We start from the raw sequence: 27449 nt of genomic DNA on the forward strand, positions 1-27449 counted from the left end.
TCGAAACAAACAGGTCCTTGATGGAGGTGGTTTGGGAAGTCCCGAAACAGCAGGGGGCCTGCCACCATCAGGTTGACCAGATCCGCGAACCATGGACGGCACGGCCACTCTGGAGCCACGAGAATCACTTCTGCCAGATGTATTTCTATTCGCCTGAGCACGTTGCCTATCAGAGGCTAAGGTGGAAACACAAAGCAGTACGGCGACTGAAGAAGCGGGGTGCCTTGGCGTTCTTGAACGTAGCCATCAGGTCCATGCTGGGTGTGCCCCACCTGTCGCAGATGAGCTGGAAAGCCTAGTCTGCTAACTCCCACTCTCCTGGGTCTAGACTGTGACGACTGAGAAAGTCTGCGTGAACGTTGTCTACCCCGGCTTTGTGAGACACCACTATGCTGACCAGGTACTGCTCCGCCCAGCTGATTGACGAGCCTCTGCCACCATGGGGTGACTTTGTCCCTCCCTGGCGACTGATGTAAGCAACGCTAATCGCGTTGTCTGACAGGATCCTGACCGACTTCCCGCGGAGAAGTGGAAGGAAGGATTGTAAAGCTAGACACACCACTCTGTTCTCCAGGCGATTGATTGACCACCGTGCTTCCTCTCTGGACTACTGCCCCTGCACAGACTTCCCCAGACACACTGCTATCCAAACGGAAAGGCTGGCATCTGTGGTAACCACTGTCCACTTGGGAACCACCAGGGGAACTCTTCAGCTCAGGTTGTCTAGGAGTAGCCACCAATCCAGACTGGCCCTCGCTGAATCGGTCAGCAGTAGGGATAGATGAAATTGTTCGTATACTGGGCTCCAATGAGAAAGCAAAGCTGACTGTAAAGGGCACATATGTGCAAAGGCCTACGGAACCAATTCCAGAGTAGATGTCATGGAACCTAGGCCCTGCAAGTAATCCCAGACTCTGAGGATGTTTGGACAACAAGACTCAAATCTGTCCTTGAAGCTTGACAATGTGTTCTGTAGTGAGTAACACACTGCCCCCACTGCGTGTCAAAGAGAGCCCCCAGGAACTCCAATGACTGATGGGACCAGACGACTTAGCAAAGTTGACCACCCAGCCTAGTGCTTGCAACAATTGAAGCACACGGTGGACAGCAGACTGGCAACTTGATTCCGATTTTGCCCGAATCAACCAATCGTCCAAGTATGGATGTACCAAGAATCCTTCCCTGTGCAGCTGCGCCATCATTATCTTGATGAACGTCCTGGGTGCTGTTGCCAGTCCAAAAGGTAGAGCTTGAAACTGATAAGGCTGTCCTAGGATAGAAAACCTCAGGAACTTCTGGTGGGCAGCCCAGATCCCGATGCGTAAATACGCCTCCGTCAGATCCAGAGACTCTAGAAACTCTCCCTTCCGAACTGATCGTAAAGTTTCCATGCAGAAGTGGGGTATCCAAAGGCATCTGTTGACCCACTTGTCTGGAATGGGCTGGTACGTTCCCTCTTTCTTTGGTACCACGCAATAAATGGAGTACCGGCCCTTCCACTGCTCCGCCAGAGGAACAGGATTAATTGCGCTGAGCTAGAGAAGACGCTGTAACGTCGCTTTTACTGCCTGACTCTTTGCCGCATAACCACATGGGGAGACCAGGAACGGGTGCCGTAAGTGCCATGCAAAATCTAAAGCGTAACCTTGTCTTATCACGGATAGCACCCACTAGTCAGATGTGAGTTTGGCCCACTCCTCGTAAAACAGACAATCTGCCCCCTACAACTGGAACAGAGGAGTGGACCGGCCTCACATCATTGTGAATGCTTATTTCCTTGTGCAGATTGGGTATTACCCGGTCTGCCAAAGTGGCGCCCGCGAAAGGACTGGGACCATGACTGCTGGGATTTTGCCTAAAAGAGGAAGCGGAAAACCGGGGGGGGGGGGGGGGGGGGGGGGGGGCAGGACCATCTACTCCCACGATAGCGTGATCTAGAAGAGAAAGAACCCCTTGACCTGGGTCTATCTTCTGGCAGCCAGTGAACCTTATTTTCTCCCAGAGATTGAATCATATCCTCCAAGTCCTTGCCAAACAGTAATTTGCCCTTGAATGGCAGAGAGCCCAGCTGGGCTTTGGAAGAAAAGTCCACAGACCAGTTTCTTAACCAAAGCAACTGCCTTGCAGAGACAGTGGACACCATGGACCAGGTCGATGTCTGCAACAGATCATAAAGGGCATCCATGCTATAAGCGATCACTGCCTCAAGGCGCCCCCATCTGAAGAGCTTCTCCTTCAGACAGGGATTCATTGGCCTGTAGCTGTTGCACCCAAAGGCCAGCTCTCAAGGCAAAATTACTGCACATCACTGCTCGAACTCCCAGCATTGACACCTCGAAAATCTTCGAGCTGAATCTCCAGTTTATGGTCCTGTAGATCCTTGAGAGCTGTGGAACCAGTTAACTGGGATAGTGGTCTTCGTGACAGCTGACACCGCTGCATCCACCTTGGGAACTCTAAGAATATCCAAAGCATCCTCCAGCAGAGGATATAGCCTGTCCATCGCCTTAGTGACCTTCAACCCCAGATCAGGGGTGTCCCATTTCTCGGAACAGCAAGTCAGTCGCTGAAAAATGGAATAGAAAAGTAGGCGGACCCCTCAGGCCCAACACCAGATCCATGGATCCTAACCGGGATTCTTCTTGCAGAGCCTCGATACCTAATTCCCCTAAAATAGTGGGAATTAGGGGCCCGAGCTCCTCTTTCCTGAAGAGTCTGACCACCTTAAGATCATCCCCCTCTACAGCACCCAGCTGCTGGTTTCCATCCCCCTCCACCCCCCTCAGGGGCTGGGATGGTAAGTTCTGATCCTCATCTGGATCAGATGTGTCAGAGGAAGTTACTGGATCACCCCGAGGGGCCACTGACCTCAAGGGATGTTTTGCATTGAGCGTCCCCATGTTCTCCTCCGGCCTGGATCGCTTCTTAGCCTTAGCAGACTGCTCTGCGAAAGCAGATTTGCCTGCAGAATGTTTCTTGCTGGCTTTTCTGGCCTTGTGTAATAAAACAAAATCCGATGAGGAGGAAGAGCTGTCTAAACATCGGGGTCAGCACTGTGAGCATCAGAATCAGGGAGCCCTGCCAAGTCTGAAATAGTGGCGTTTTGTCTGCCGGGGCCACGCGCTGTAGAGACAATGAGGGCGGGAGAATCTCCTCCCCTGCCGCCACTCGCGGCACTGAAGAGATGGGGCCCCAAAATGGTGCCCATTCCCACGCTCAGCGGGAACGCGAGAGGAAAAGGAGGCTGCAGATCTCCGAAAGCCTATGTTGAGCTGACACGAACCCCCCCCCCCCCCGGCCGTTCCTTTGCCTCCAAGGAGACAGGACAAGCAGAGGCCGTCCCTAGACAGCTGCATGCACGGCAGACCGACCATTGCTGCATAGTTCCAGCAGCAGAAAAAATAAAGGAACCAAGGGGCTCAAACCACCATGAAAAGAACAAAAAACCAGAATGCCCGGCAGCAAGAGAAGAGAGTCCCCCCGAACAGTTCAGCGACAACTTTTTTTTTTAAACTTGCCCGGCCTCCTGTGCGTTCTAATCCCACTGGGGTGAGTGATCCGGGCTCCCTGGTATCACCCCAGGCACTGCTACATGGTGGCTAATAGGGCCCTCGACCCCTAGCCGCAGCTACCTCAAGCACCGGGGGGATGGTCCCTTCAGGACCTGGCAACCCCCCCCCCCCCAGGAGGCTGAAGGTTCTTTCCTCACAAATTCCCTTTTCCTCTTTTTTTTATACCTATCTGTCTAAGACCTTTTCCTTTTCAACTCAGCACACCATACAGACTGAGTTTTGCATCTCCACCATCTGCTGGAGACAAATACTGACGGACTGTGGGTGGCACCTCAGGGTATAGGGCAGAGTGTCAAAACTTCTGCCTCCATCTGCTGGAGGGGGAGGCAAAACCCAGGAGCCTGGGCTGATCCTGGTCCATACAGGGAACCACTGTTCCGGGGAAGCACATGCCAGCAGCCATGAGTAACTTAATGCTCCATCTAAGCAGAAACAAGTAAAAAAAAATAATGGGGATAGTTAGGGTCAGGGAGGAGAGGGGAAGAGGTAGGAAGGGTAAGGTTAGGTGATCTTTCCCCCTAGTCTGCTGGAGCGGACTGGGAGGGAACTGGGGGAGGTCTGATTGCATCGCCATACAGTTTACTAAAATTCATCCCCCCCCCCCCCGGGCACATATTTTAAAATCTGGTGCACGTGTTGTGTGGCCATGAGATCTTATAACATACGTGCACTGGCATGTGCATGTTATAACATCGGTACGGCCATGTTTGCATGCTGGGAACTGTGCGCTCATGGCCGTGCATACACTCCTTTTAAAATCTATCCCTTTGGGAGTAGCCACTGCTGCTATTGGCATCAGTAGCATGGGATCTACTTAATGTTTGGGTGCTTGCCAGGCACTTGTAACTTGAATTGTCCATGGTTGGAAACAGGATGCTGGGCTTGATGGCCCCTTGGTCCGACTTAGTATGGCAACTTATGTTAAGTGGACTACACAAAGGCATGTGTCCCTAAGGGAACTTATTTTAAATCTCCCTATTCTATATTTAACCCACATCCTTTAGTGTAATAAAGGCCCTACAAAACTTCCTGTGAGTTTTAAGTTGGCAGGTAGTAAGTGAGCAAACTGGTTGTTCCACAGCAACTTAGAGCAACTATTAGGCCTGTTCAGAAACATGAATCACTACCACTGGAAAGGATATCTTTCATCCAATTTCAAATCTCCTAACATTGGAAACAATTTTGGAGGAGAAGAATGTAAGCAGCTAGATGAGTTTTTGGAAGATAATGTGCTCCTGATTAGAAATCAATTTGGGTTCTGGAAAAAAGTCATGGTATGGAGGGCTTAGACATTTTTGGGAAATGGAGAAGGGGCAATCTGGGATTCTGGTTCAGCTTCATATCACCACGACATCTGAAGTATTCTCTACTTGTACAGTTTGAATTGGTTGGTTCAGGTTTATCCTGGTTTCATTTTTAACTGGTAGAGAGCAACATGTACAGTTAAGGGAAACATTCTGATTGGATGCCAATTCAGTCTGGTATACCATAAGGATCTGCTTTGTCCATTTATTCAGTATTTAAAACTGCACATAAAGGTTATAAATAGTTTAGGAATGACATTTTATTATTCAGACATACAATTTATATTCTATGTGATATAAAGGACATTGGGTGTGTTTTTCAAAAACTGCATAGAGATGGTTAACACCCCCTGGTTTGTAGAAAATAAATTGGTGCTTAATATTGCAAAACTTCTGAGGGTAGGTAAGCACGTCTTTAGATGTTTGCCTATTTTAGGATTTGCATGCATGCAAATTCAGGTGGTTAGTGAGACTTGAAATCTGGACATTGGACACAATTAACTTTCAGGGCACAGATTAAGCAGGTTGTAAAGGCTTCATTTTAAAAGCTTAAATTGAGATCCTTAAAAAAAAATAATTACTGTTTTAATGATTTAGGATAGTTTTGCAGTCAATGTTTAGTTAAATTGATTACTACAACAGCTTACATATGGGGCTTCCAAACAGCCAGCTCAGAATGTTAATTGATTCAGCATGCAGCAGCTCAATTATCTGGAGCTGGTCATAAAAATCCTAACTCCTGTAATGTGTGAGCTTCATTAGCTCCCTGTCAGATGGAGGATTAAATTGAAGATAGCTACACTTGTGCACAAGCTTTTATATTGCAAGTCTCAGTTCTTTGATCATCAGTCTTCAGCAAGCATGTCAGTCTTCTGATTCCAACTTATTGGCACTATCTTCTGTGCAGATTTATAAACTGCATTCTTGCTCATTCTCTCTTTACTCTTACTGCATGGAATTCTTTACCATCAGAATAATGGTGAAAAAAATTTTGAGAACAGGTGAAAGCTTTATATTTTGCAGATATGAGATGTTTAATTTTTTACTGTATTTTGATACCTTTGCTTTTTATTTATATTATGCATACTTATGAGTGTTTATGTGCTCCACACTGAACATATGGGAAGATGCAAATAAACTACCGTATTTTCCGGCGTATAAGACTGGACGTATAAGACGACCCCCCCCTTTTTTATACACATTTTTAAGAAAAAAATAATTTTACACTCAAACAGGAGCAACCCTATCTATGAAAAGGTAACACTATAAATACTGTATATCAGGCCCTAAAAACCAATACACCTCATTAGGAAAACAGAACTAGCAAGCAGCTATAGATCCCCACACAGAAATAATTGTAAAACTATACTAATAAGCAGAATAAATGTTTCAAAACAGCTATGAACAGAACATCCAACAATTAAAAACTCATAAAAACTATTAAACTTTCTCCAAACACCAATAAAATATTTCAAAAAAGCAGACATCACATAATATTAAATAATTAAAATGGCAGTCAATCAAGAAAAATAAACTTAAAAAGCCACCTTTACTTACCTCCTCCAGCAGCTCTCCTACTCCTCTTCCATGCAGGCAGTAGCACACACCAGAAGCAGTAGTGGCTAAGCTCTATACTCATGGTCCTCTTCCTTAGGGTCCATGTCTCACACACACACACACCATACCAGTCATGCCCCCATGACCAGTTTCTGTCTCACACACCAATCATTTCCCAAACAGTCTTTGACACACATACCAGACACCTTCCTGAACAGTTTCTCTCATGCCATAACTACACATAGGCTTCCCACTCCCATGTTCTGCTTACTGTACATATACGGGCTTCTCACTCTCATAATCACTTTCTCTGTCTCACACATACACACACCAGTCTCTCTCTCATTTCCATGCTCGCTTTCCACGTGCACAGGCTTCTCATTCCCTGAATCACATTCTCTCTCACATTCACACACACCAGTCTCTTTCTCTCACACACACCGTCACCTTATCAACCAGTCTCTCATGCACGCACACACACCCCCCATGCTCTCTCTCACATAATCAGGCTTCTTACTCCCATGCTTTTTCACATACCCAGATTTCTCACTTCCATGCTTTTTCTCTCACTCACATACACAGTCAACTCCTTGAGCAGTCACTTTCATTGTCTCACATATACACACACACACACGAGCTCTCTGACCAGTTTCTCTCAATCACACACACATGCTCTCAATCAAATACATGCTCTCACTTACACACTGGCTGGCTGCTTCTCTCTCACTCACTTCCTCTCCCCCCGCCCCTCCCCAAGCACAAATGGTAGCTGCTGCAGCCTCCTCTTCCAGCCCCCGCAGGCCAAGAAAGAAGAATCCCATCGGCCGCGGGAGGCTCCTGATGCTCTCTCCTTTCCCTATTATCAGCTGCTTCGATTGCTCGGGGGCCGATGCTGCTGTCGCCGCTGCTATTTTTCATGCGGCACGGCTCTTTCTCCTTCCCGCGCACCGCGTATCACTTCCTGTTCCGGGTCGGGGGGGGGGGGGGGGGGCGGGAAGAAGAAAAGGCCAGCCGCTGGTGCCACAGCTTTTTTTTTTTGCACCGCTGCTGTTCCCGCTGGGCTTGAATGTGCTGATAGGCCAGCGGCAACGGCAGCAGGGAAGGAAGACCAGCTGATTTTCAAAGAGAACTGTCTGTATAGTTTCTCGTCAAAACATAAGGTGCATGTGTTTAAAATCACGCTTGCTTTGCACCCGCTATTTGGGTGGGCGGCAATAAAATAGCGCACGTGCTGTTGATGATCTCAAACACACAGTGTTATCCGCCCTCTCTCCTGCCCTCTCCAGGAATGTCTCTCTTTTTAACTCAGCTATAAGTGCATGTGCAGTTTTCCTGTCTCCCCATCCTCTCCTGGACACCTCTCTTAATGCAGGTAGGAGTGCATGCACAGTTCTCCTCCCTCCCCTGCCCTCTCCAGGAATGCTTGGCGACACCCCGGTGAGAAGCGCTGCCCTATAAGACAATACCCGGCGTATAAGACGACCCCTGACTTTTGAGAAGATTTTCAGGGGTTAAAAAGTAGTCTTATACGCCGGAAAATACGGTATTTAAAAGTTTGTGTAAAACTGCATTGTCCAGACACCTACTCTATTCCTCCAACCAATGGCCTCCACTATGTTAATACTCTCATAACAGTCACTTAACTTGAAATCTGACCAACAGAAGGGAAAAAATGACTGCAAAGCATCATAATAAACATGTTTCAACTATGGTATCTCACCCTCCATGTCAGCGATCATGGCCTCATGTTTATTTTTCAATTTGGCCAGGCTCTTTGACTTCTCTTCCTCCTCCGCCAGGTTGGTGGCAAATTCTGCTACTCTGTCCTCAAGCTGTTTCTTCTCCTGCGGGTTTCAAAACAACCTTGTCAAAATGACAAACACTAGAACTTCTTGAAGACAAATTTGTATGAAGGATTTATGGTGTTTTTCCCAATTAAATTTAATGCATGAGAAAATGTAGCTGATATTTTGAGTTTGAGCCATGAATTTTTGTACCATTACCCATTTACAGACTGTTCAAGAGTCAGCTGCGATTTAAATGGGAATATATAAAGGAACAAGGTGAGATTATTCATGGTAGCAACTGGAGAAATTACTTACCTGATAATTTCGTTTTCCTTAGTGTAGACAGTTGGGCTCAGGAACAGTGGGTTATGTGCTCTTCTGCTACAGATGGGAGACAGATTTCAAAGCTGACGTCATCCTAGTAGACATACCCCCTGCAGTGACCTTAGCTCTTCAGCATTCTCTTTGAAAAGCCATTGTGGATATATATTTGCTTAAATAACTTGATTAAAACTGATCAAACTTGAACTAATTCAACTGATTTCAAAAACCAGAGACCGCCAGCGCACTCAACCAATTAACATTGACACCGGACAAACTGTGGGTGTCAAACTAGGGATAGGCAACAGCTTACTTGTATTTGCTTAATCTCAAGGTTCGCTTTCCGAGGTCCTCCTTCTCTGGGGCAGCCATGGGTGGGATGCTGAGTCCATCTGTCTACACTAAGGAAAATGAAATTATCAGGTAAGTAATCTCTATTTCCTAGTGTGTAGCCAAATGGATTCAGGACCAGTGGGATGTACAAAAGCTACTCCCGGACAGGGCGGGAGGCTGCGTCTTCTTGGGCCTGAACATCCAGGCGGTAGAACCTGAAGAAAGTGTGTAAGGAGGACCACATCGCCGCCAGACAGATCATGGCGGGCGACAGCAGCTTGGTTTCTGCCCAAGATACTGCCTAGGCCCTAGTAGAATGAGCCTTAACCTGCAGGGGTAAGGGCTTTCCTGCCCTCTATGTAGGCTGCCTTGATTACTTCCTTGATCCAGCGAGCTATGGTTGCCCACGAGGCCACTTCTCCTTGATTCTTCCCGCTGTGGAGAACGAACAAGCGATCCATTTTGTGCACTGGTTCCGATCTTTCCAGGTATCGCACCAGGAGTCTGCCGATATTTAAATGACGAAAAAGGCATGAGTCTTCAAAGTCCTTATGTTCATCAGGACATCAGGGTTCAGGAGATGGTTTGGTTCAAATGAAACTTGGAAGCTACTTTTGGTAGGAAGCAGGGGATAGTGCACAGCTGTATTGTTCCAGGAGTGAACCTTAGGAACGGTTCCCGACAGGATAGTGTGTGTAGTTCGGAGATTAGATGAGCTGAACATATTGCAACCAGGAATACCATCTTCAATGTTAAGAGGCGTAGTGACAGACTGCGCATTGGTCTGAAGGAAGCCCCTGCTAGGAAGTCTAATACCAGATTGAAGTTCCATAGGGGCATGGCCACTTTAGGGGTGGCCGAAGTTGCTTAATTCCTTTTATGAAACAGGCCAAGTCCGGATGAGCTGATGGATCTTCGTGAAGATCTGGCCCTGCTGGAGAAGATCCCTGTGTGGAGGTAGGCACAGAGGGCTCCCCGTAATGAGTCTTTGCATGTCTGCATACCATGGGCATCTTGGCCAATCTGGGGCCACTAGTAGAACCAGTGTCCTGTGATATTCTCTCTTGCGGATGATCTTGCCCAGTAGTGGCCATGGGGGGGGGAAGGTGTACAGTAAGTCTTCCTCTAGCCAGATCTGGATGAGAGTGTGGATCTCATCTGCAGCTGAAGACCCGGGGACTTGGGCACAGAGAGGTGGCCAGTAGGTCCATTTCTAGGAGGCCCCAGCAATTTACTTTCTTTTGGAAGGCTGTGGTTGACAGTGTCCATTCCCCTGGGTCCAGGCTCTCTCTGCTGAGGAAGTCTGCTGAGACTGTCTTTTCCTGCGATGTGGGAGGCAGGGGTCCTTTGTAGGTTTACCTCTGCCCATGCCATGAGAGGGTCTATCTCCAGAGACACCTGCTGGCTCCTGGTTCCTCCCTGGCGTATGATGTAGGTAACCATTGTAGAGTTGTCTGACATTACTTGAATCGCTTTGCCTCAGAGTCTGTGGCTGAATCGCAGGCACGCTAGTCTGACTGCTTGAGCTTCCAGGTGGTATGCGTTTCATCCTGCCTCTTCCTTGCTCCATTGTCCCTGGGCTGCCAGGTCCTGACAGTGGGCTCCCCACCCTCGTAGACTCACATCCATGGTGAGCACAATCCAGTTCGGTGGGGATAGGCTTACTCCTCTGCTTAGGTGGTCTTCCTGTAGCCACCACTGAAGCTGAGAATGTACCTCTGCTGGTAGTTGGAGGCAAATTGAGTAGTCCTGGGCCAGTGGGTTCCAGTGTGACAATAAGGAGCACTGAAGTGGTCACATGTGAGCCCTTGCCCACAGAATGACCTCCAGGGTTGATGCCATGAGCCTGAGGACTTTAAGATAGTCCCATACCTTGGGGCATGCATTGGTCATCAATTGTTCCACCAGCTTCCTTCTCGTCGGGGGAGGGAGAAAGACTTTGGTGTCTAATCAAGCTCCCAGATACTCTAGAGTCTGAGAGGGCTGCAGACTGCTCTTGACCATGTTCATGACCCAACTGAGTTCCTGCAGTAGGTTCTTGACTCTGATCACCTACTGGCTCTCTTCCGAAGACTTTGCCCTGATCAGCCAGTCATCCAAGTAAGGGTGTACCAAGATCCCTTCCTTCCTTAGTGTTGCCGCCATGACCACCATAATTTGAGAATGTTCGGGGGCGGTTGCTAGGCCGAAGGGTAGCGTTCTGAACTGGTAATGGTGTCCCAGTACCGCAAAGCATAGAAAACGCTGGTGATCTTGATGGAAGGTAGGCTTCGGAGAGGTCCAAGGAGGTTAGGGACTCTCCCGGTGTACTGCCATTATTACGGAGCGGAGAGTTTCCATGTGAAAGTGTAGTACCTGCAGATGACTGTTTATGTTCTTGAGGTCCAAGATGGGTTGGAATGACCCTTCTTTCTTGGGAATGATAAAAAGAGATGGAACAACACCCATATTTTTCTGGGGCATAAGTACCAGAGTTATAGCCTTCAGACTGAGTAGTCTTGCCAAAGTGGATTCCACTGCCAGTCTCTTGGTGTAGGAGTGGCAGGGTGATATAAATTTGTCCCGAGGAATTGCTGCAAAAAACTCCAGAGTAGCCTTCTCGAATGATGTTTAGTACAAATTTGTCCAATGTGATTTCGACCCATCGTTGGTAGAAGAGGGAAAGCCGACCCCCTATTTCCTCTTCCTGTGGATGGGAAGGCCCATTCTCATTGGGAAGCATAGTTCGAGCCTGCCCCTGGGCCTCTTCCTCTCTTGGTTTTTCAGTTCCAAAAGGGCTGGGAACCTTCCGGATGGGTGAGGTACATGGAATGATGAGTTCCTGTAGGGTCGAAAATGTTGGGAGCCTTTGCCCCTAGTTCTTCTGGGGGAGGGGTGTTGGGATCTTTTACTCCTGTCTTCCAGTAGCCGAGGCACTGGGGATTCGCCCCACTTGCTGGCTAACTTCTCTAATTCGCTTCTGAATAGGAGAGATCCCTTAAAGGGCATTCTTGTGAGATTTGCCTTAGAAGTCGCGTCTGCCGACCAGTTCCGCAACCATAACTGCCTTCTGGCCGCCACTAGAGGCTACTCCTCTGGTTGAGGTACGCAACAGGTCTGAGCTTGTGTCTGTCAGGAAGGCTGCTGCAGGTTCGATCATTTCAATGGCATATGTTCCGGAATTATCTGCCTCTCTCTATAGGAGCAAGCAGGAACGTGCCACCAGCGCACAGCAGGAAGCTATCAGCAGTGTCATAGCAGTTGCGTCTAATGCTTGCTTAAGGATGGATTCTAATGCCTATCGAGTATTCTTCAATGCTGCCCCTCCCTCCACGGGAATGGTTGCTCGCTTTGAGATGGCGTAGACCATGGCATCCACTTTCGGGAAATGCAGGCATTCCTTGGTCACTGGTTCCAGGGGGTACAAGGCTTCCAAGGCCCGACCTCCTTTAAAGCTTGCCTCCGGGGCATCCCACTCCAGGTCAATGAGTTCCTGGGTGGCTTCCATCATTGGGAAATAGCATGAAGCCTTACAAAAGGACCCCAAAATGGGGTTCTTTGGCTCCACCATAGGGTCCGTGCCTAGGATTCCCAGAGTCTGTGAAACAAGGACTGGTCATTCATCCCTGTGGAAGAAGCAAAGCATTGTTCTGTATGGTTCCAGGCCTGGAGGGATTTCCCCTTCCTCCAGTGAGGCACCATCTGAGGTGTCCAGGTCCCTGTCAGTAAAATTCTTGGTGAGGAGGCAAGGCATATCTCGTGGCACCCAAGCAGGGCCGGGAGGGTCAGGTGCTCCTGACTGGGGTTGGACCTGGGTCGCAGCCAGGGCTGATTGCGCCTGAATGAAGGCTTGCAGTCCCTGGAAAAATTCTAACCAGGAGAAGGCCCCTGGGGGTCCATGTTAGCCCGAGCAGGGGGGGGGGGGGGGGGGGGGGGGAGGGAGTCTGAGCAGGAGCCCCTGAAATGCCCTCTTGTGGAGATGCCATTTAGGAGTTATGTAGGTCCGGGGTGCTATCGTATATAGTAGTTCTGGACCCTTCCTCAGACTGAGGGACCAGGCTTTGGTACCCCTTGGGCTTCTTCGCAATGAAGACAGACAGGACTCTAGTTCAGGCTGTGCAAAGAATGTCTGAGCTTCTTGGATGCCGGTGCCATTGCCTCTGTATACAGATGGACAGGTAATGCATTTCAAGATGCATGCAGTTATGCACGTGAGTACTGTACGCACGTGTAGCTATGAGCGTGGTTGTGCACAATTGAGTGCATCGGCCGTCCAGCCCTCCCCGCACGTACCAGTCAAGAAGGGAAGATATCGCCAACGCCCCCCGCGCGTAAGATGGTGCCCCCGAGGGTCTCCACATGTCTGGATCCCTGCACCAGATCCGGGACTAGCCCAACCAAGGCTGCTCAACCCAATTGGTGCTCCCTTTTTAGCTTGCCGGAAGAAAAAAAAACGGAATCTATATGCAATCCGAGCCCCGGAGACCTTAAAGTTTTCTGCTGACCTGGTCTCAGCGCTTACAGAGCGTGTGCCGGGACCATCTCCAGCTGCAAGGGGGGGGCTTTACCTTCACCACCGCGCTCAGTTGTGCGCCTGCTGCCTTTCAGCCACTCTGGGGGCTAAGTCCACGCCGGGAACAGGCTATCGGACCAAGGCACACCTCCGAGAGACATCAGAGATCACCTCAGGAATTCTCAACTGGGGGAGGGGGACCAATCCTTAGGTATCATGGCAGGAGAGCAGGGCTCGATCTTAAGGTAAATTTTGTTTCTTCTTTGCTGTAATTCTTAACACTGTTCTAGTGTGTGGGGATAGTGTCTGCATCTGCTAGGAGATCTGCTAGGAGGGGTATGTCTACAAGGGTGAAGTCAGCTTTGAAATCTGACAGTCTCCCATCTGCTAGCAGAAGAGCACATAACCCACTGGTCCTGAGTCCATCTGGCTAGGAAAGCCAACACTTTGCACATCTTACACCAACAGGATATCTAGTTACATAATTTATATAGACATTTCAGGAGACTTAATACAGTCTATATATTGTGCAGCTAGACACTGAAGGTTGTTACTGTTTTATTTAGAACAAAAATATTTAGAGAAATTTGTATTACACTTAAACCCAAGTGTATAACAATCAGCATTGGACTGGAAGGCTTGCTAATCAGTGCACTGTCTCAGATTTCCTGCTTCATTTTATAACCATTTAATTCACAGTGCAAAAGGCTCTCAAATGCTTTAAAAAGCATTGCTGCAAGGATTGGGAACAAGAACTACAAACGATAACTTTCCACCTAACCTTTTACTTTAATGTTTATGTCTCCTTTTATCCAGGGTATCTCACAAAACCAAACAAGTTACATTTATATACTTTCTTCCTTGAACAAAGTTCTACCCAAAGCAGTTTAAAGCAGAAATACATTTTATATACCGCAAATTCATATCGATGCAGTTTATAAAATGTTACAAACTACAAAAATATATCAGTCTACCAGCAAAATGCAAACCTCTCACATTCAGTTTGGGGAGGGGGTAACAAATCAATCCAACTATTGAAAACTCATGAAATAAAACCAACCTGTAGAGTCATACTAAATACAAACTCATTCAACCTCATCCTTCCTAAAGATTAGGAAAAGCCCCAAGCCCTCAGCACCCAATTCTCTAGACACTCACATAAGTGGCTCCCCCAGGTATCAGTGGTGAGACCACTGTACCTCGACAGACAGATCAGGTGGAAAAAATCAGCAAGTTGGTGCAGGACTCCACAGTTTATATGATAGAAAGCTTAAAAAAAGGTACTATTGTGGTTTGACAGGAAAGGTTTTTAGTTTTTATTTGGAGAAAAGAAAGATTCTTAATATCACAATTCCAGAGAAATGGTACAAGCAGAGAGAAGGCTTAGATGCAGGAAGGACCTGACTAGAAGGTAACAAAGTAGAGAGTGCAGAGCAAACAAAGGACAGTGTGAAATGAAGAATTATTAAAGATGAACAGAGCCATAAATATATTTAACATTAAGCAGAACAATTTTATACTGACAGTACTTGACAGAGAGCCAGTGGAAGGCTTCAAATCAGATTGGCACAGAGAAAGTGAGGAGCAAAGAAGAGGAGCTGCAGGGGTAAAAATGTTTGGTGGAGACTAGACTGCAGTGCATTGCAGAGATCTAGATGATGGTGCATAATGTAGAATATAGGAAATGAAAAGTAAAATCTGATTAAATCGGTAGAAGCTCAGATGATTACAGGACAGATGTTAAGAGCACACAAGTTTGAGGACCAAGATTTTTAATGGAAAAAAGAAAGTGAACTGGGCCAAGGCTATCAAAACCAGATTTAAAACAGATGCTATATGTCCTGGCTAATCTTTCTGATTTTACTTTTCTAAGAATTGAGCATGAGCTGCCTATGGAGCTCATCTAGAGACTGAGGAATGGGAAGACATGAGAATGATCTGCATACCAGCATGAGTTAAGGTGCAACAAGAGAGATCCAGAACCAGTCTAATAAAAAACAAGACTCAGAACAGAGCCATACTGGACTCCTAGTGCAGGAGAAGAATCAGGAAAGGAGTCACTCAGAATGGAGAAAAAATTAGTCAAAATGTGATACAGACAAAATCTTTCCACTATTTAAGGGAGGAGACATCTGTCATCCACTTTTGACAGTTGATTACTCCCAACTACTAGAAATTATCACGATTAAAATGTAGAAGAGCTAGATACAGTATCTGCCTGATAAGAATCTTAAATGTAAGATGATCCTCTTCGTGGGCCAATACACAGCCCGATACTGTAAAACCGCGGGAGAGCGGACGAACGCCCGCTCTCCCGGCGCACGCACCGGCCCTTGGCCGGTGCGAGCGATCCAGTATGCAAATTAGGCGACGTGGTGCAAACGAGGAAAAGGAGGCGCTAGGGACACTAGCGCGTCCCTAGCGCCTCCTTTTGGCCTGGAGCGGCGGCTGTCAGCGGGTTTGACAGCCGACGCTCAATTTTGCCGGTGGTTCTCGAGCCCGCTGACAGCCACGGGCTTGGAAACCGGACGCCGGCAAAATTGAGCGTCCGGTTTTCGGCCCAACAGCCGCAGGCCGAATTCAAAATTTTTTTTTTTTTTTTTTTTTTTTACTTTTGGGGGACCTCCGACTTAATATCGCTATGATATTAAGTCGGAGGGTGCACAGAAAAGCAGTTTTTACTGCTTTTCTGTGCACTTTCCTGGCGCCGGAAGAAATTAGCGCCGACCCAAAGGTCGGCGCTAATTTCTTAGAGTAAAATGTGCGGCTTGGCTGCACATTTTACTTACTGAATCGCGCGTGCATACCTAATAGGGCCATCAACATGCATTTGCATGTTGAGGGCGCTATTAGGTGCCGCGGGTGGGCCGCGTGTTTTCCTCCCCTTACTGAATAAGGGGTAAGGGAAAACACGCGTCCAGAGCAGGCTGACAGTGCGCTCCGACGGAGCACACTTTATTGTATCGACCTGACAGTAAGTACTATCTAGCTACTGCCCCAGAGGCTACCTCTGTCTTTGGCAAGAGGCATTTAGCTGTGATTGTACATATCAAAAAACCCACCTTGTCTTATAATTAGGGACCTTCATTTTCAGTTATTTTATTTTACCTAGGAATTTTTTTGTTAGTGTTCATAACAAAAACAAGAGAAATCAATGGAATAAAAACATGTTCTCAGGTAAACCTTTGTTCTTGGTGTATTAAACACAAATTCTTGGGTGAAAAACCTGAAAATAAGATGTCCCTACTTATAAGGCCAATACAGGGTAGATGGTTTAAGTGAAGGGAGAAAGATATCAGGCTAAAAGGATTAAGTATAGAAGAAAAAGTAGTAAAGCTGGTAATTAACCACATACTCCAGAATCTTAAGGAATGAAAGAAAAATGACAAATGTGAGAACAAGAGAAGACTTCAATGTGGGATAGACTAATGGATATGGCAAGAGGAAACAAACATGACAAGAATAAGAAAAGTGTCAGCACTGCTAGCAGGACAGAATGGATGGAATCAGTTGACAGTAGTAAAATTACAAGAGTGAAGCAGAACTGTAAGCTCTGTTTAACTGATCGAATTCAGAGAGGGAAGTAGGAGAATCCAACAGAAGTAGTGAAACGGATGCATGGTCTGAGCAAATCATGGCATTTTTATCGAGAAAAATTGCAGAAAGGTTTAGAGGAAAGTCGACTGAGCAGGTGGTAACAAATGTAATGAAAAATACCAAAGAGGTAGAAAGTTATTAGAAGATTAGGTCAGGGCACTGTAGTAGTTATACTTAGCTGATGTGCAGAACAGTCAACCAAGAGAATGAAAAATATATTGGGTACAAAATGTGCCACTGAGCTTAAGCAGTGATACAGCAAAACTGAACTTAAAGAGTCCAGAAATGTCAATTATAACTGGACCTCTAGATTTAAGTCAAAAGCTAAATATTTGGGCTAAATTACCCCAAAGCAGCTTTGTATCTCAGAGTGCTTTATTTTCTTTTCCATTACTTTACTAAAAAGCACTTTAAATTTTAATCAACCCCATCTTTGAACCTCCTTGGTTCCCTAGCTTCAGATGGCATGCTGGGATAACCCTGGAAACCTGCACCAGCCTACGAGCTGTAGGGGAACCTTCTCCTTAGAGCACCCTTATCCTTGCTTGATGGCCAGCCAGGCCTGCTGTATAGTAGCAGCAGCCACAGTGCCTGCCCTCAGCAAGCCACCTGGACTGCATCCAGGCTTGGTGGCAGGGTCCAAACCAGATCTCCTGCACTGTAGTATTGTGGGCTAAACCACAGGGCTGGCCCAAGGCCCTTGTTTTGACAAATCTAGAACACCTTGTAATATCTGACAGATTTCCAATGAAGAGATGGGGGAATATGTAGCACAAAATTATGGTTTTATTATTGGATCTGGTCTCACCTTTCCCAGTTTGCTGTTTTGGTCTTCCAGTATAATCACATCTTCTTCCATCTTCTTCACTTTGGCTTCTATGCTGACCTTGTCTAGTTGTAGTTTCTGCCTTGCAGCTTCCTCTTCCTCTAACTGCTCTTCCAGCTCCTGCAATGGTGGCAGAAGCATGTGTTAACAGAAGTTACTAGGGACCCTTTAAGTGAACTCCTGCTCTACCCTTAAGACCACCATAATGTCTAAACAGTCCTAAAATGCTCAAGTAGCTATATTTTCAGTTTTAGGAGAGAAATAAACTGCAATCTCATTTTACTACAACTGGAAAGTGAATCTTGCCTCTTTCTACTAAGCTCTTGGGAAGGCCATCTAGAGTAGCCACTAATATTTTTTCAGTTTTCTTCTATGCCCTCATCCACACAATGCCTCACACCTCAAAGAACCACATTTAATGCTGTGCTTCTGATCAACTAAGCCACCCACCCTGCTCCCTTTTCAAGTACTGTGAACACTACCTTCAGCAGCAATAGTTTCATTCCCCATACAGCCCAGGGAGCAGTTCATGTGAATGGAATCCAATTCTATTGCTTGGCAATTCTGAGTTAACCTTTTTTCCGTTAGGATGGCTCCAACTTGTGTAACATTTTGTACATAAACCCTTCAAATGCTTACTGCAATATTCTGAATCATTTTCTTTTTCTCAGTCTGTAATTGCTGGCATCGTTCCTCCTCCTCTTCAACTCTGGACTCCATGTCATGCAGGATTTCCTCCAGTTCCTGCTTTTTAGCCAATAAGCGGACTCTCATCTCTTCTGCCTCAGCACAAAGGTCACTTTCTGCTTGCAGCCTTTCCTGCAGCTGCATCTTCTCTGTTGTCAGCTGCACTTAGACAACAAAATCTCATCAGGCTAGGCACTTTGCAAAAGTTAGACAAGACATTTTCTACCTTCTTCCATTTGGGAATCAGGATACTGCTATGAAAATTACATCCCAGGCCACACTGGCCACTAATACTGCAACCCTCAGTAAGTCTCAATAAAATGGCTAATTACAGAAGAAAGCCCCTCTAGCTTTTATAATCTACAATAGTTACAAATGTTATGTTAAAAAAGGTAATACTGCAGAAAGCAGAGTTGCTTACCTGTAACAGGCGTTCCCAGGACAGCAGGATGTAGTCCTCACATGTGGGTGACGTCACTGGACAGAGCCCTATGAGGAAAAACTTTTCTGTCAAAGTTCCTAGAACTTTTGACTGGCACACTGAGCATGCCAGCATGCCATAATCCCTGTAGCCATAGGGATCTCCCTTCAGTCTCGTTTATAGCAAAAGGTGCGAGCAAAAAAAAAAATGTTTCGGACCCAACTCAGTGAGGTGGCGGGTGGGTTTCATGAGGACTACATCCTGCTGTCCTGGGAGAACACCTGGACAAGAAGGATGGTAAGTCCTCATATGTGGGTGATTTGCAAGGTACAGGCTGACATTTGTTTGGACCAACAGCATACTTGTGCAACAGGCACAACTGGTGTACTGATGGTAAAAATGAGGCAGCCTGAAAATCACAGCAGATTGGATGTGGAAGGAGTTGGGATTATACTGGAAATAAGTTCAAGACTGATTGGCCAAAGGCAGAGTCTTGATGTTCTTCCTTGTCCAGGCAGTAATGTGCTGCAAATGTGTGAAGAGAGCTCCATGTTGCAGCTTTACGGATCTCAGCAATCAGTACTGAACGATAGTGCGCTACTGATGTTGCCATGGCTCTTACTGAGTGCACCTTCACTCGTCCCTGCAGAGAAAGGCCTGCTTTTTCATAGCTGAATTCGATACAGTCTGCTAGCCAGTTGGAGAGAGTTTGTTTGCCCACTGCAACTCCTGGCTTGTTTATCAAAAGAAACAGAGCTGGGTGGATTTCCTATGGCCTGCAGTGCGGTCTAGGTAAAATGCAAGTGCACGTTTACAGTCCAAAGTGTGTAAAACTCTCGCGCCCTGGTGAAATGTGGGCAAGACTATAGACTGATTCAAGTGGAAGTCCCATAACCACCTTGGGAAGGAATTCAGGGTGAGTATAGAAGACCACTCTGTCATGTAGAAACCTGGTATAGGGTGAGTATTGACAAGTACTTGTAACTCACTAACCCTTCGAGCAGATGTAATGGCTACTAGGAAGAGAGCTTTCCATGTAAGAAATGTAACATCACAGGAGTGCAAAGGCGCAAATGGGGAGCGCATGAGTCTTTTAAGTACTATGTTTAGGTCCCATTCAGTGACTGGTGGCCATAGAGGGGGCTTAAGTTGTAGTAGGCCCCTCACACTTATTCACAAAGGGTTGTGCTGTTACCGGGGCATCCCCAACTCCTTTGTGGTATGCTGGGATGGCACTCAGGTGTACCCTCACCCAAGAAGTCTGGAGACCAGAGTCTGAAAGGTGCCAGAAATAGTCTAATAGAGATGGCGTGGGGCAGAAAAAGCAGTCTATAAGAACATGCCATACTGGGTCAGACCAAGGGTCCATCAAACCCAGCATCCTGTTTCCAACAGTAGCCAATCCAGGCCATAAGAACCTGGCAAGTACCCAAACACTAAGTCTATTCCATGCTACTGTTGCTAATAATAGCAATGGATATTTTCCAAGTCAACTTAATAGCAGGTAATGGACTTCTCCAAGAACTTATCCAATCCTTTTTTAAACACAGCTTTACTAACTGCACTAACCACATCCTCTGGCAACAAATTCCAGAGTTTAATTGTGCATTGAGTGAAAAACTTTCTCCGATTAGTTTTAAATGTGCCATATGCTAACTTCATGGAGTGCCCCATAGTCTTTATTATCCGAAAGAGTAAATAACTTTCACATTAACCCGTTCTAGACCTATTTTAAACACCTCTATCATATCCCCTCTCAGCCGTCATCTCCAAACTGAAAAGTCCTAACTTCTTTAGTCTTTCTTCATAGGGGAGCTGTTCCATTCCCTTTATCATTTTGGTCGCCCTTCTCTGTACCTTCTCCATCGCAACTCTCTCGATATGCGGTGAACAGAACTGCACAGTATTCAAGGTGCGGTCTCACCATGGAGCGATACAGAGGCATTATGACCTTTTCCGTTCTATTCACCATTCCTTCTCTAATAATTCCCAACATTGCTTACTTTGACTGCCGCAGCACACTGAACAGATTTCAATGTGTTATCCACTATGATGCCCAGATCTTTCTTGGGTGGCAGCTCCTAATATGGAACCCAACATTGTGTAACTATAGTATGGGTTATTTTTCCCTATATGCATCACCTTACACTTATCCACATTACATTTCATCTGCCATTTGGATGCCCATGTTCCAGTCTCAGAATGTCTTCCTTTTTGCGTGCACCATATCGTAAATCTATTCCACTTAGAATAGGATTTTCGTGTGGAAGGTTTTCGTGAAGGTACAAGCACTTGAAAGACATTAAACGGTTGAGTGGTTGCAGGATCAAGCGTTCAACATCCAGGCTGTGAGGGATAGGGTCTGAAGGATCGGATGGCGTAACATGTCTTGGTTCTGAGTTATGAGAGTGGGTGCTGTGCCCAGGCGAATGGGTTCTCTGATCAAGAGGGCAAGAAGCATGGGAAACCATACTTTGAGGCCAATACAGGGCTAGGAGTATCATTGATCCTTTGTCCTGCTGCAGCTTCACGAGAGTTTTGGCGATCAGCGGTATCGGGGGATACGCATATAGGAGGCCTGTGTTCCGGGGAGAGCGAAGGCGTCCATGGCTAACTTGTTTGGTTGTCTGTGCAGGGAGCAGAATCTGTCCACTTTGTGATTCAGTTCAGATGCAAAGAGGTCTATTGTTGGTTGACCCCAGCGTTGGAAGATTCTGGTTATCACAGGATCCAGAGACCATTCGTGGGGGATGGAACTGTCGGCTGAGGTGATCTGCTATTACGTTCTGTAAGCCTGCCAGATAAGTGGCCCAGAGATACATGGAGTGTGCAAGGGCCCAGATCTACGTGGCTTCTTGGCAGCGGAGATAAGAGCCTGTGCTGCCCTATTTGTTCAAGTACCACATTGCAACTGTGTTGTCTGTTTGTATGAGAACAGTCTTGTATGAAAGGCAGTCCTTGAACACATATAGAGCATAACGCATAGCTCGAAGCTCTAGAAAGTTGATCTGAAACATTGCTTCGAGCTGTGTCCAAGTACCTTGAGTTTGAAAGTTGTTCACATGAGCTCCCCAACCCAAGTTGGATGCGTCTGTGGTTAAAGTTACTTGCGGAACTGGTTGCTGAAAGGGTAGACCTGTTAGCAAGTTGGCTTTGTTTGTCCACCAGAGAAGTGATAATGTAACTGGTGGGTTACTTGAATCTGGGATGAAAGCGGTTGACTGGCTTGAAGCCACAGATTTCAAAGTTCACTGAGTTATTCTCATGGCCAGCCTGGCCATAGCAGTGACATGGACCATGAAAGCCATGTGGCCCAGCAACATTAGGAATTGATGGGCTGAGGCTGTTACTTTTGTGCGCAGAGACAAAGCTAGCTTGGAGAGAGTGAATGCGTGGTTGTTGGGCAGGAAGGCCTTTGCGACTGTGGTGTCCAAATCTGCTCTGATGAAAGTAAGGAGGTGAGATGGAGTTAGGTGGGATTTTTGGTAGTTGATGAGAAATCCCAAAAGTGTAGCAGATTGGGGGGAGAGAGAGGGGACTGAGAATCATTGCTGGGGCAGTGCAGCCCAGCCCTAAAAGACGAATTACCTGGAACCAGTGGGTGAGGAGAAATCCCGGCCCAGATTTGATGTTGTCATGCCTCTGACATCAGAGGCGGATCTGGTAAGTTTAAAAACTGCCCCCCCCCGTGGCGTGCAGACACCGCCGGCACGCTGCGAAAGCGGTGCATGGCTTTCTTTGATTTTTTGGATCACTGTGGAACTCTTAATTTCAACCTTTTGAGGACTTGGGGGAATTTTCAATTCTAGTAAGTAAACTTCACTTTGTTTTCCTCTCTCCCCTATACAAAAGATACTAGATTTGAAAAGGACTATACGGATACCCATTAAGAAACAGAGGCTCTGCTTGGTTGTTTTTGAATTAATATTCCTTTAGATTAATATGCCCCACACCAAACGGAAGGCTGAGTGAATGTGCAGGAGGCTATGACTTAGTCTCCTTACCCAGACCAATTCAGCCTCAGATATCTTTCTTTATGGCTGCAGCATCACTGGAGGAGAGAGCTGCAGTGGAGATAGTTCCTGAGCGAGAATCTATACCACAGGCTGAAGTCATCTCATTGAGCCCTGGGGGCTCCCAATACCCCCTTCCCTGCCGATTTTTTTTTTTTTTTTTTTTTTTTTAAAGAAGAAAAGTGTGTAGACCCCTTCTTAGGTGAAGGGAGTTCTTTAGATTTAAATGTTCTATCTAATAATGGTTTGGGAGGTGGGGGACCAAGCTGCTGGGGGTGGTAAGGAGGATAATCCTGAATTAGAAATAATTATACCTAAAACGGCAGAAATCACAATGGACACTCTTTGGGCTGTGATTAAGTCGATAGAAACAGCTATTATAAAACTGACTAATGTTAATGTAAATTCACAACAGAAAGTATTGGAATTGGAAAACTATATCTCAATATAGTAATAAATTGGCAGCAAATGATGAAGTTGGAAAAACTAGAGACTTTCCAAAAAATGTTGCTAAATCTGAGTTATCTAACTTTAAGAAGTTAGAATATTTACAATATACTTTAAAATATTCCAATCTGAGGATCTTAAATTTCCCTTTCCAGAAATTGATTCCACTTAGGGAAATGTTTAAGGAATATTTTTTGCAAATTTTGAAAATGCCAAATCAGTCTATTCCAGCCATCGCAAAAATTTACCATCTACCTCAAAAAAGAATGCAAACATAAGATATACAACCAGAAATATCTTTGAATGTTTCTGAAGTGATAGAAATGACGATAGATACTAAAATAGCGATAAGAGCACCCGTTTGTATCATTTATGTTCCCGATGGAAAGAGATACCGTTTTACGTTTATTTATGAGACAGGGTGGAGAAATTCCATGGGCAACAGATATGGATTTATCCAGATCTTGCGAAGGAAACCTAATTAAGACAGCAAGAATTTCTTAAATTAAAATCTGAAGCCTTGGTAAGGGGGTGCCAAATTAAGGTATCCCTGTATGTGAAATTTGGTTTAAAGAACATAAATATGCCTTTTATGAGGTAACAACTTTAGAGGCATTCCTAGAATCTCACCCCTTAATGCAGAAGTTGGTTAGAGAGCAGAAGTAGAATTTAGCTGCCATCTCTGTTTACTGAATTTGAAAAAAAGAAAATAAAAATTTCCTTTTTTCTTTTTTTCAATTACCTTTATATCGCTCATGAATCTGTATATTTTGGATTTCCTTAAAAAAACTGAATGTTGTGTTTAATTGAAAATTTGAGAGAATTATTGAATGTTTATATATCAGTATACATAATTGTTCTCGTTATTGAAAATTCATAAATTAAAAAAAAAAGTAGATTGATAGTGAGCTTGAGAAAGTTGAGAGCTCCTTGGATTGGCTCTTGATGAGCCAGTCGTCCAGGTAAGGAAAGACATGTATGCTTTTCTTGTGTAGATGGGCTGCAGCCACTGCTAGGCACTTTGTAAATACACGGGGTGCCGAGGCAAGTCCGAAAGGCAGGACCCGGTACTGAAAGCGTTTATGTCCCACTAGGAAATGCAGGTACTTGTGGTGATGTGGGAATATTGTAATGTAAGCGTAAGCATCTTGAAGATCAAGAGAACAGAGTCAATCTTTTTGCAGAAGGGGAAGCATGAAGCCCAAGGACACCATCCTGAATTTTTCTTTGTAGAAATTTGTTGAGATGGCGGAGGCCGCCTGATTTCTTTGGAATGAGAAAATAGTGGGAGTAGAACCTTCTGCCCTGCTGTGCCTGGGGCCCAGGTTCCACAGCCCAGGTGCCCAGAAGGGTGGACAGTTCTGACTAGAAGACTTGTGTGATCTTTTTGCATCCAGAGTGGATTGGGTGGTGAGTCTGGGGGTACCATGAGGAAGTTTAGATGGCATCCCTGGGTTATGATGGATATCACCCATTAGTCTGTGGTAATGTTGAGCCTGTTTGTTATGAAATGGTGAATTCAATCTACTAGGAAATCTGAATCTGGATTTGTGGAGCAGCTACTGTTCTCTGGATAGGTCTCAAACTCCAGAGGCTTGGCCCGTTTGCGGTGGTGGCTGAGGCCTGGATGTCTTGGGATGTCGAGGATTTACTCAGACTGCCTGGTTGGCCTCACGTGTTTTGTAGGTGGGTAGTATCTGCATGGGTGATAAAATGGCTTTCTAGGATTCCTTCTGGTGGATCTTCTTGCAGAAGGGGCCTCGGTAGTAACTGTGGATAATTGCTGCAGGGTCTCATGGTCTTTTAGTTGAGCCACTGCATCTTGTATCTGGTCTCCGAATAGGTTACCAGTACATGGCAAATCAACAAGTTTTGTCTTGGACTTCAGGTCTCAAGTCAGATGCTTTCAGCCAGGCCCACTTCCTGGTGCTGATTCCCATTGCAGACATGCAAGAAACTGTTTCAAAGGAGTCGTAAGCAGCACGAACCTCATGTTTCCCAGCCTCAAGGCCTTTCGTAGTATGGCGTTGAGACTATCCTGCTGTTGGGGAAGAGAGTTGGCTGTTTCCAGAGATTCCTTTGATACTGTGTCATTTAAAGTTGGTATGCAGCTATGCATGACACTAGCATAGAGCCTTGAAACATCTTGTGACCCAAAATATCAAGGAATTTTTGGTCTTTGCCAGGAGGTGTTGAAGAGTGAGGTCGCAGTCTTCTAGCCTTTTTTTGTGCGGACTCAACTACCACAGACTGATTGGAGTAATTGTGGCTTTTGGAATCCAGGAATATGTTGGACCAGATTAAGTTGCATCTGTCCTCTTATTCACTGGCTGAACAGCACAAGGATGGTCCCAGAGACTATGCTGGAGATCCACTAGCACTTCGTGGACAGGGATAGCCATAACTTTTCAGAGCATCAAATTTGAGAACTTCCAATGTTTTATGGCGTGTGTCCTCTAATCAGGGTCTCTGACATCTCCCTTACAAAATTAGCAAAGGAGAGATCTTCTGGGGGAGATTTTCTCCTTTCTTCCAGAGGATATGGTTCTGATAAGATGTCCTCCGTGGATGTGTCTGTCAACATCTTTCCATGTGTCAGAATAGGTATCTAGTCGAGATCCTGAGGGAGGGAAGAAGGTTGGTACTGTAGGATGTGTTGGCACTGATGGATCCTTTGATGTCTCGATGGAAGATGCAGTGGCACTGATGTGGGTTTCGGTGGCACTGAAGGGAAATGTGGGCCTCTGTCCCGAGAGCCCTGTTGGACCAGGCATCTGTTCCAGCATCGGTGGAATCTGTGTTGAAAGAAGACTGGAGTCCGTGCCTTCGTCTGAGGATCCCGGAATGGGAATCGGGACTTTCAGAGCCTTTGCAGGCTGCTTTGGCATCGGTGGCCCGGGTTGTGTTGGAAGGGCACCGATGAGTGAATCCAATCTGGTTAGCAAAGGTATAAGTATCGCTGGCTCCGGTGTCTGTATGGAGGCCGGCATCGAAGGCTGTAAGTGAGAGCATCATGCATTGCCTGGCAGATGAAACTGTCCAGTTCCTCCCTGAAAGCTGGTGTAGATATCACAGCTACAGGGGGAGGTAGGGTAGGAGCTACTGGCACTCCACAGGAGCTTGTGGGGGCTCAGTACCTGGCACAGATATTGGTGGGGACTGCCTTATTTTCTCAGGTGGAGGGGAGGTTAAAAGGCTCCTCTACCTGTGTCCTCTTCATAATCGGCTTGATAGCCATCGAGGCCGATGCGGTGTCGGCACCAGGCGTAGACTTGCGTCTGTGCTTCCCTCTGCTCAGTCTGGTCTTTCTCCGGCACAGAGGAAGATGATATGGATGCCTTAGACGGAGTCATGATGGACAGTCACCACTGCCCTGGTGCTCTTGGCAAGGTTTGATGACTAATTTCTTCCATGCTCATGCCTGTGATTGGGTGGACGTCGATGGAGTCAACTTGATTTTAAACAGGGTCTCCATCTTGTCGAGGAGAGCCTGCCTACCCTTCGGAGTCATCTGTGCACAACTTGGGCAGTGAGAAACACCGTGTGATGAGTCGAGGCACAGCACACAGACATGTGGGTCGGTAATCGACATGGCTCAGGGGCACTCTGGACATTTTCGGAAACCTGTTGCTATAATGGCAGAGGTTGAGGCCCAAAAACGGTCAATGGCCTGTGGGCACCGAAAAATGTAGGGGCAGGAACAGACCGTGGACAGTGAATGCTTACTGGGCGAGCGATGAAAAACAATATCACGATGGGAGACACCCCCCCCAATATCACGATGGGAGACCTATGAGGGAACCTTTTCAAGTTTTTTCCATAAGGAAAATTGTGAGAGTTCTCACAAGAGTTCCTAACTGCAAGGCAAACTGCAGTGCAGAAAAAAAAAGACTGAAGGGAGACCTCTGTGGCTACAGGATTATGGCATGTTGGGCATGTTCAGTGTGCCAGTCAAAGGTTCTAGAAACAGTTTTCCATGATAGGGCTCCATCCAGTGATGTCACCCACATGAGGACTACCATCCTGCTTGTCCTGGGAGAATAAGGAAATCTTTGCCATTACTGTGTCCCCCACAGTTAAGAAAAACAACAA

General features: G+C 46.3%; 1 protein-coding gene across 2 annotated transcripts in view; it reads right to left on the reverse strand.

Moving 5' to 3' along the window:
- Positions 1-27449, reverse strand: part of MYH9 (myosin heavy chain 9) — a 419875-nt gene that overhangs the window by 119121 nt on the left and 273305 nt on the right. For both annotated transcript variants that reach the window (XM_029590410.1, XM_029590411.1), the window contains exons 22-24: positions 18429-18635; positions 17772-17909; positions 8154-8277 (exon numbers count right to left, since the gene is read on the reverse strand). In XM_029590410.1, coding sequence (XP_029446270.1) covers positions 8154-8277; positions 17772-17909; positions 18429-18635 — 469 coding nt within the window. The remainder of the gene's footprint in view (positions 1-8153; positions 8278-17771; positions 17910-18428; positions 18636-27449) is intronic.

The sequence above is a fragment of the Rhinatrema bivittatum genome, chromosome 2, assembly GCF_901001135.1.
Source record: "Rhinatrema bivittatum chromosome 2, aRhiBiv1.1, whole genome shotgun sequence".
Lineage (NCBI taxonomy): Eukaryota > Metazoa > Chordata > Amphibia > Gymnophiona > Rhinatrematidae > Rhinatrema > Rhinatrema bivittatum.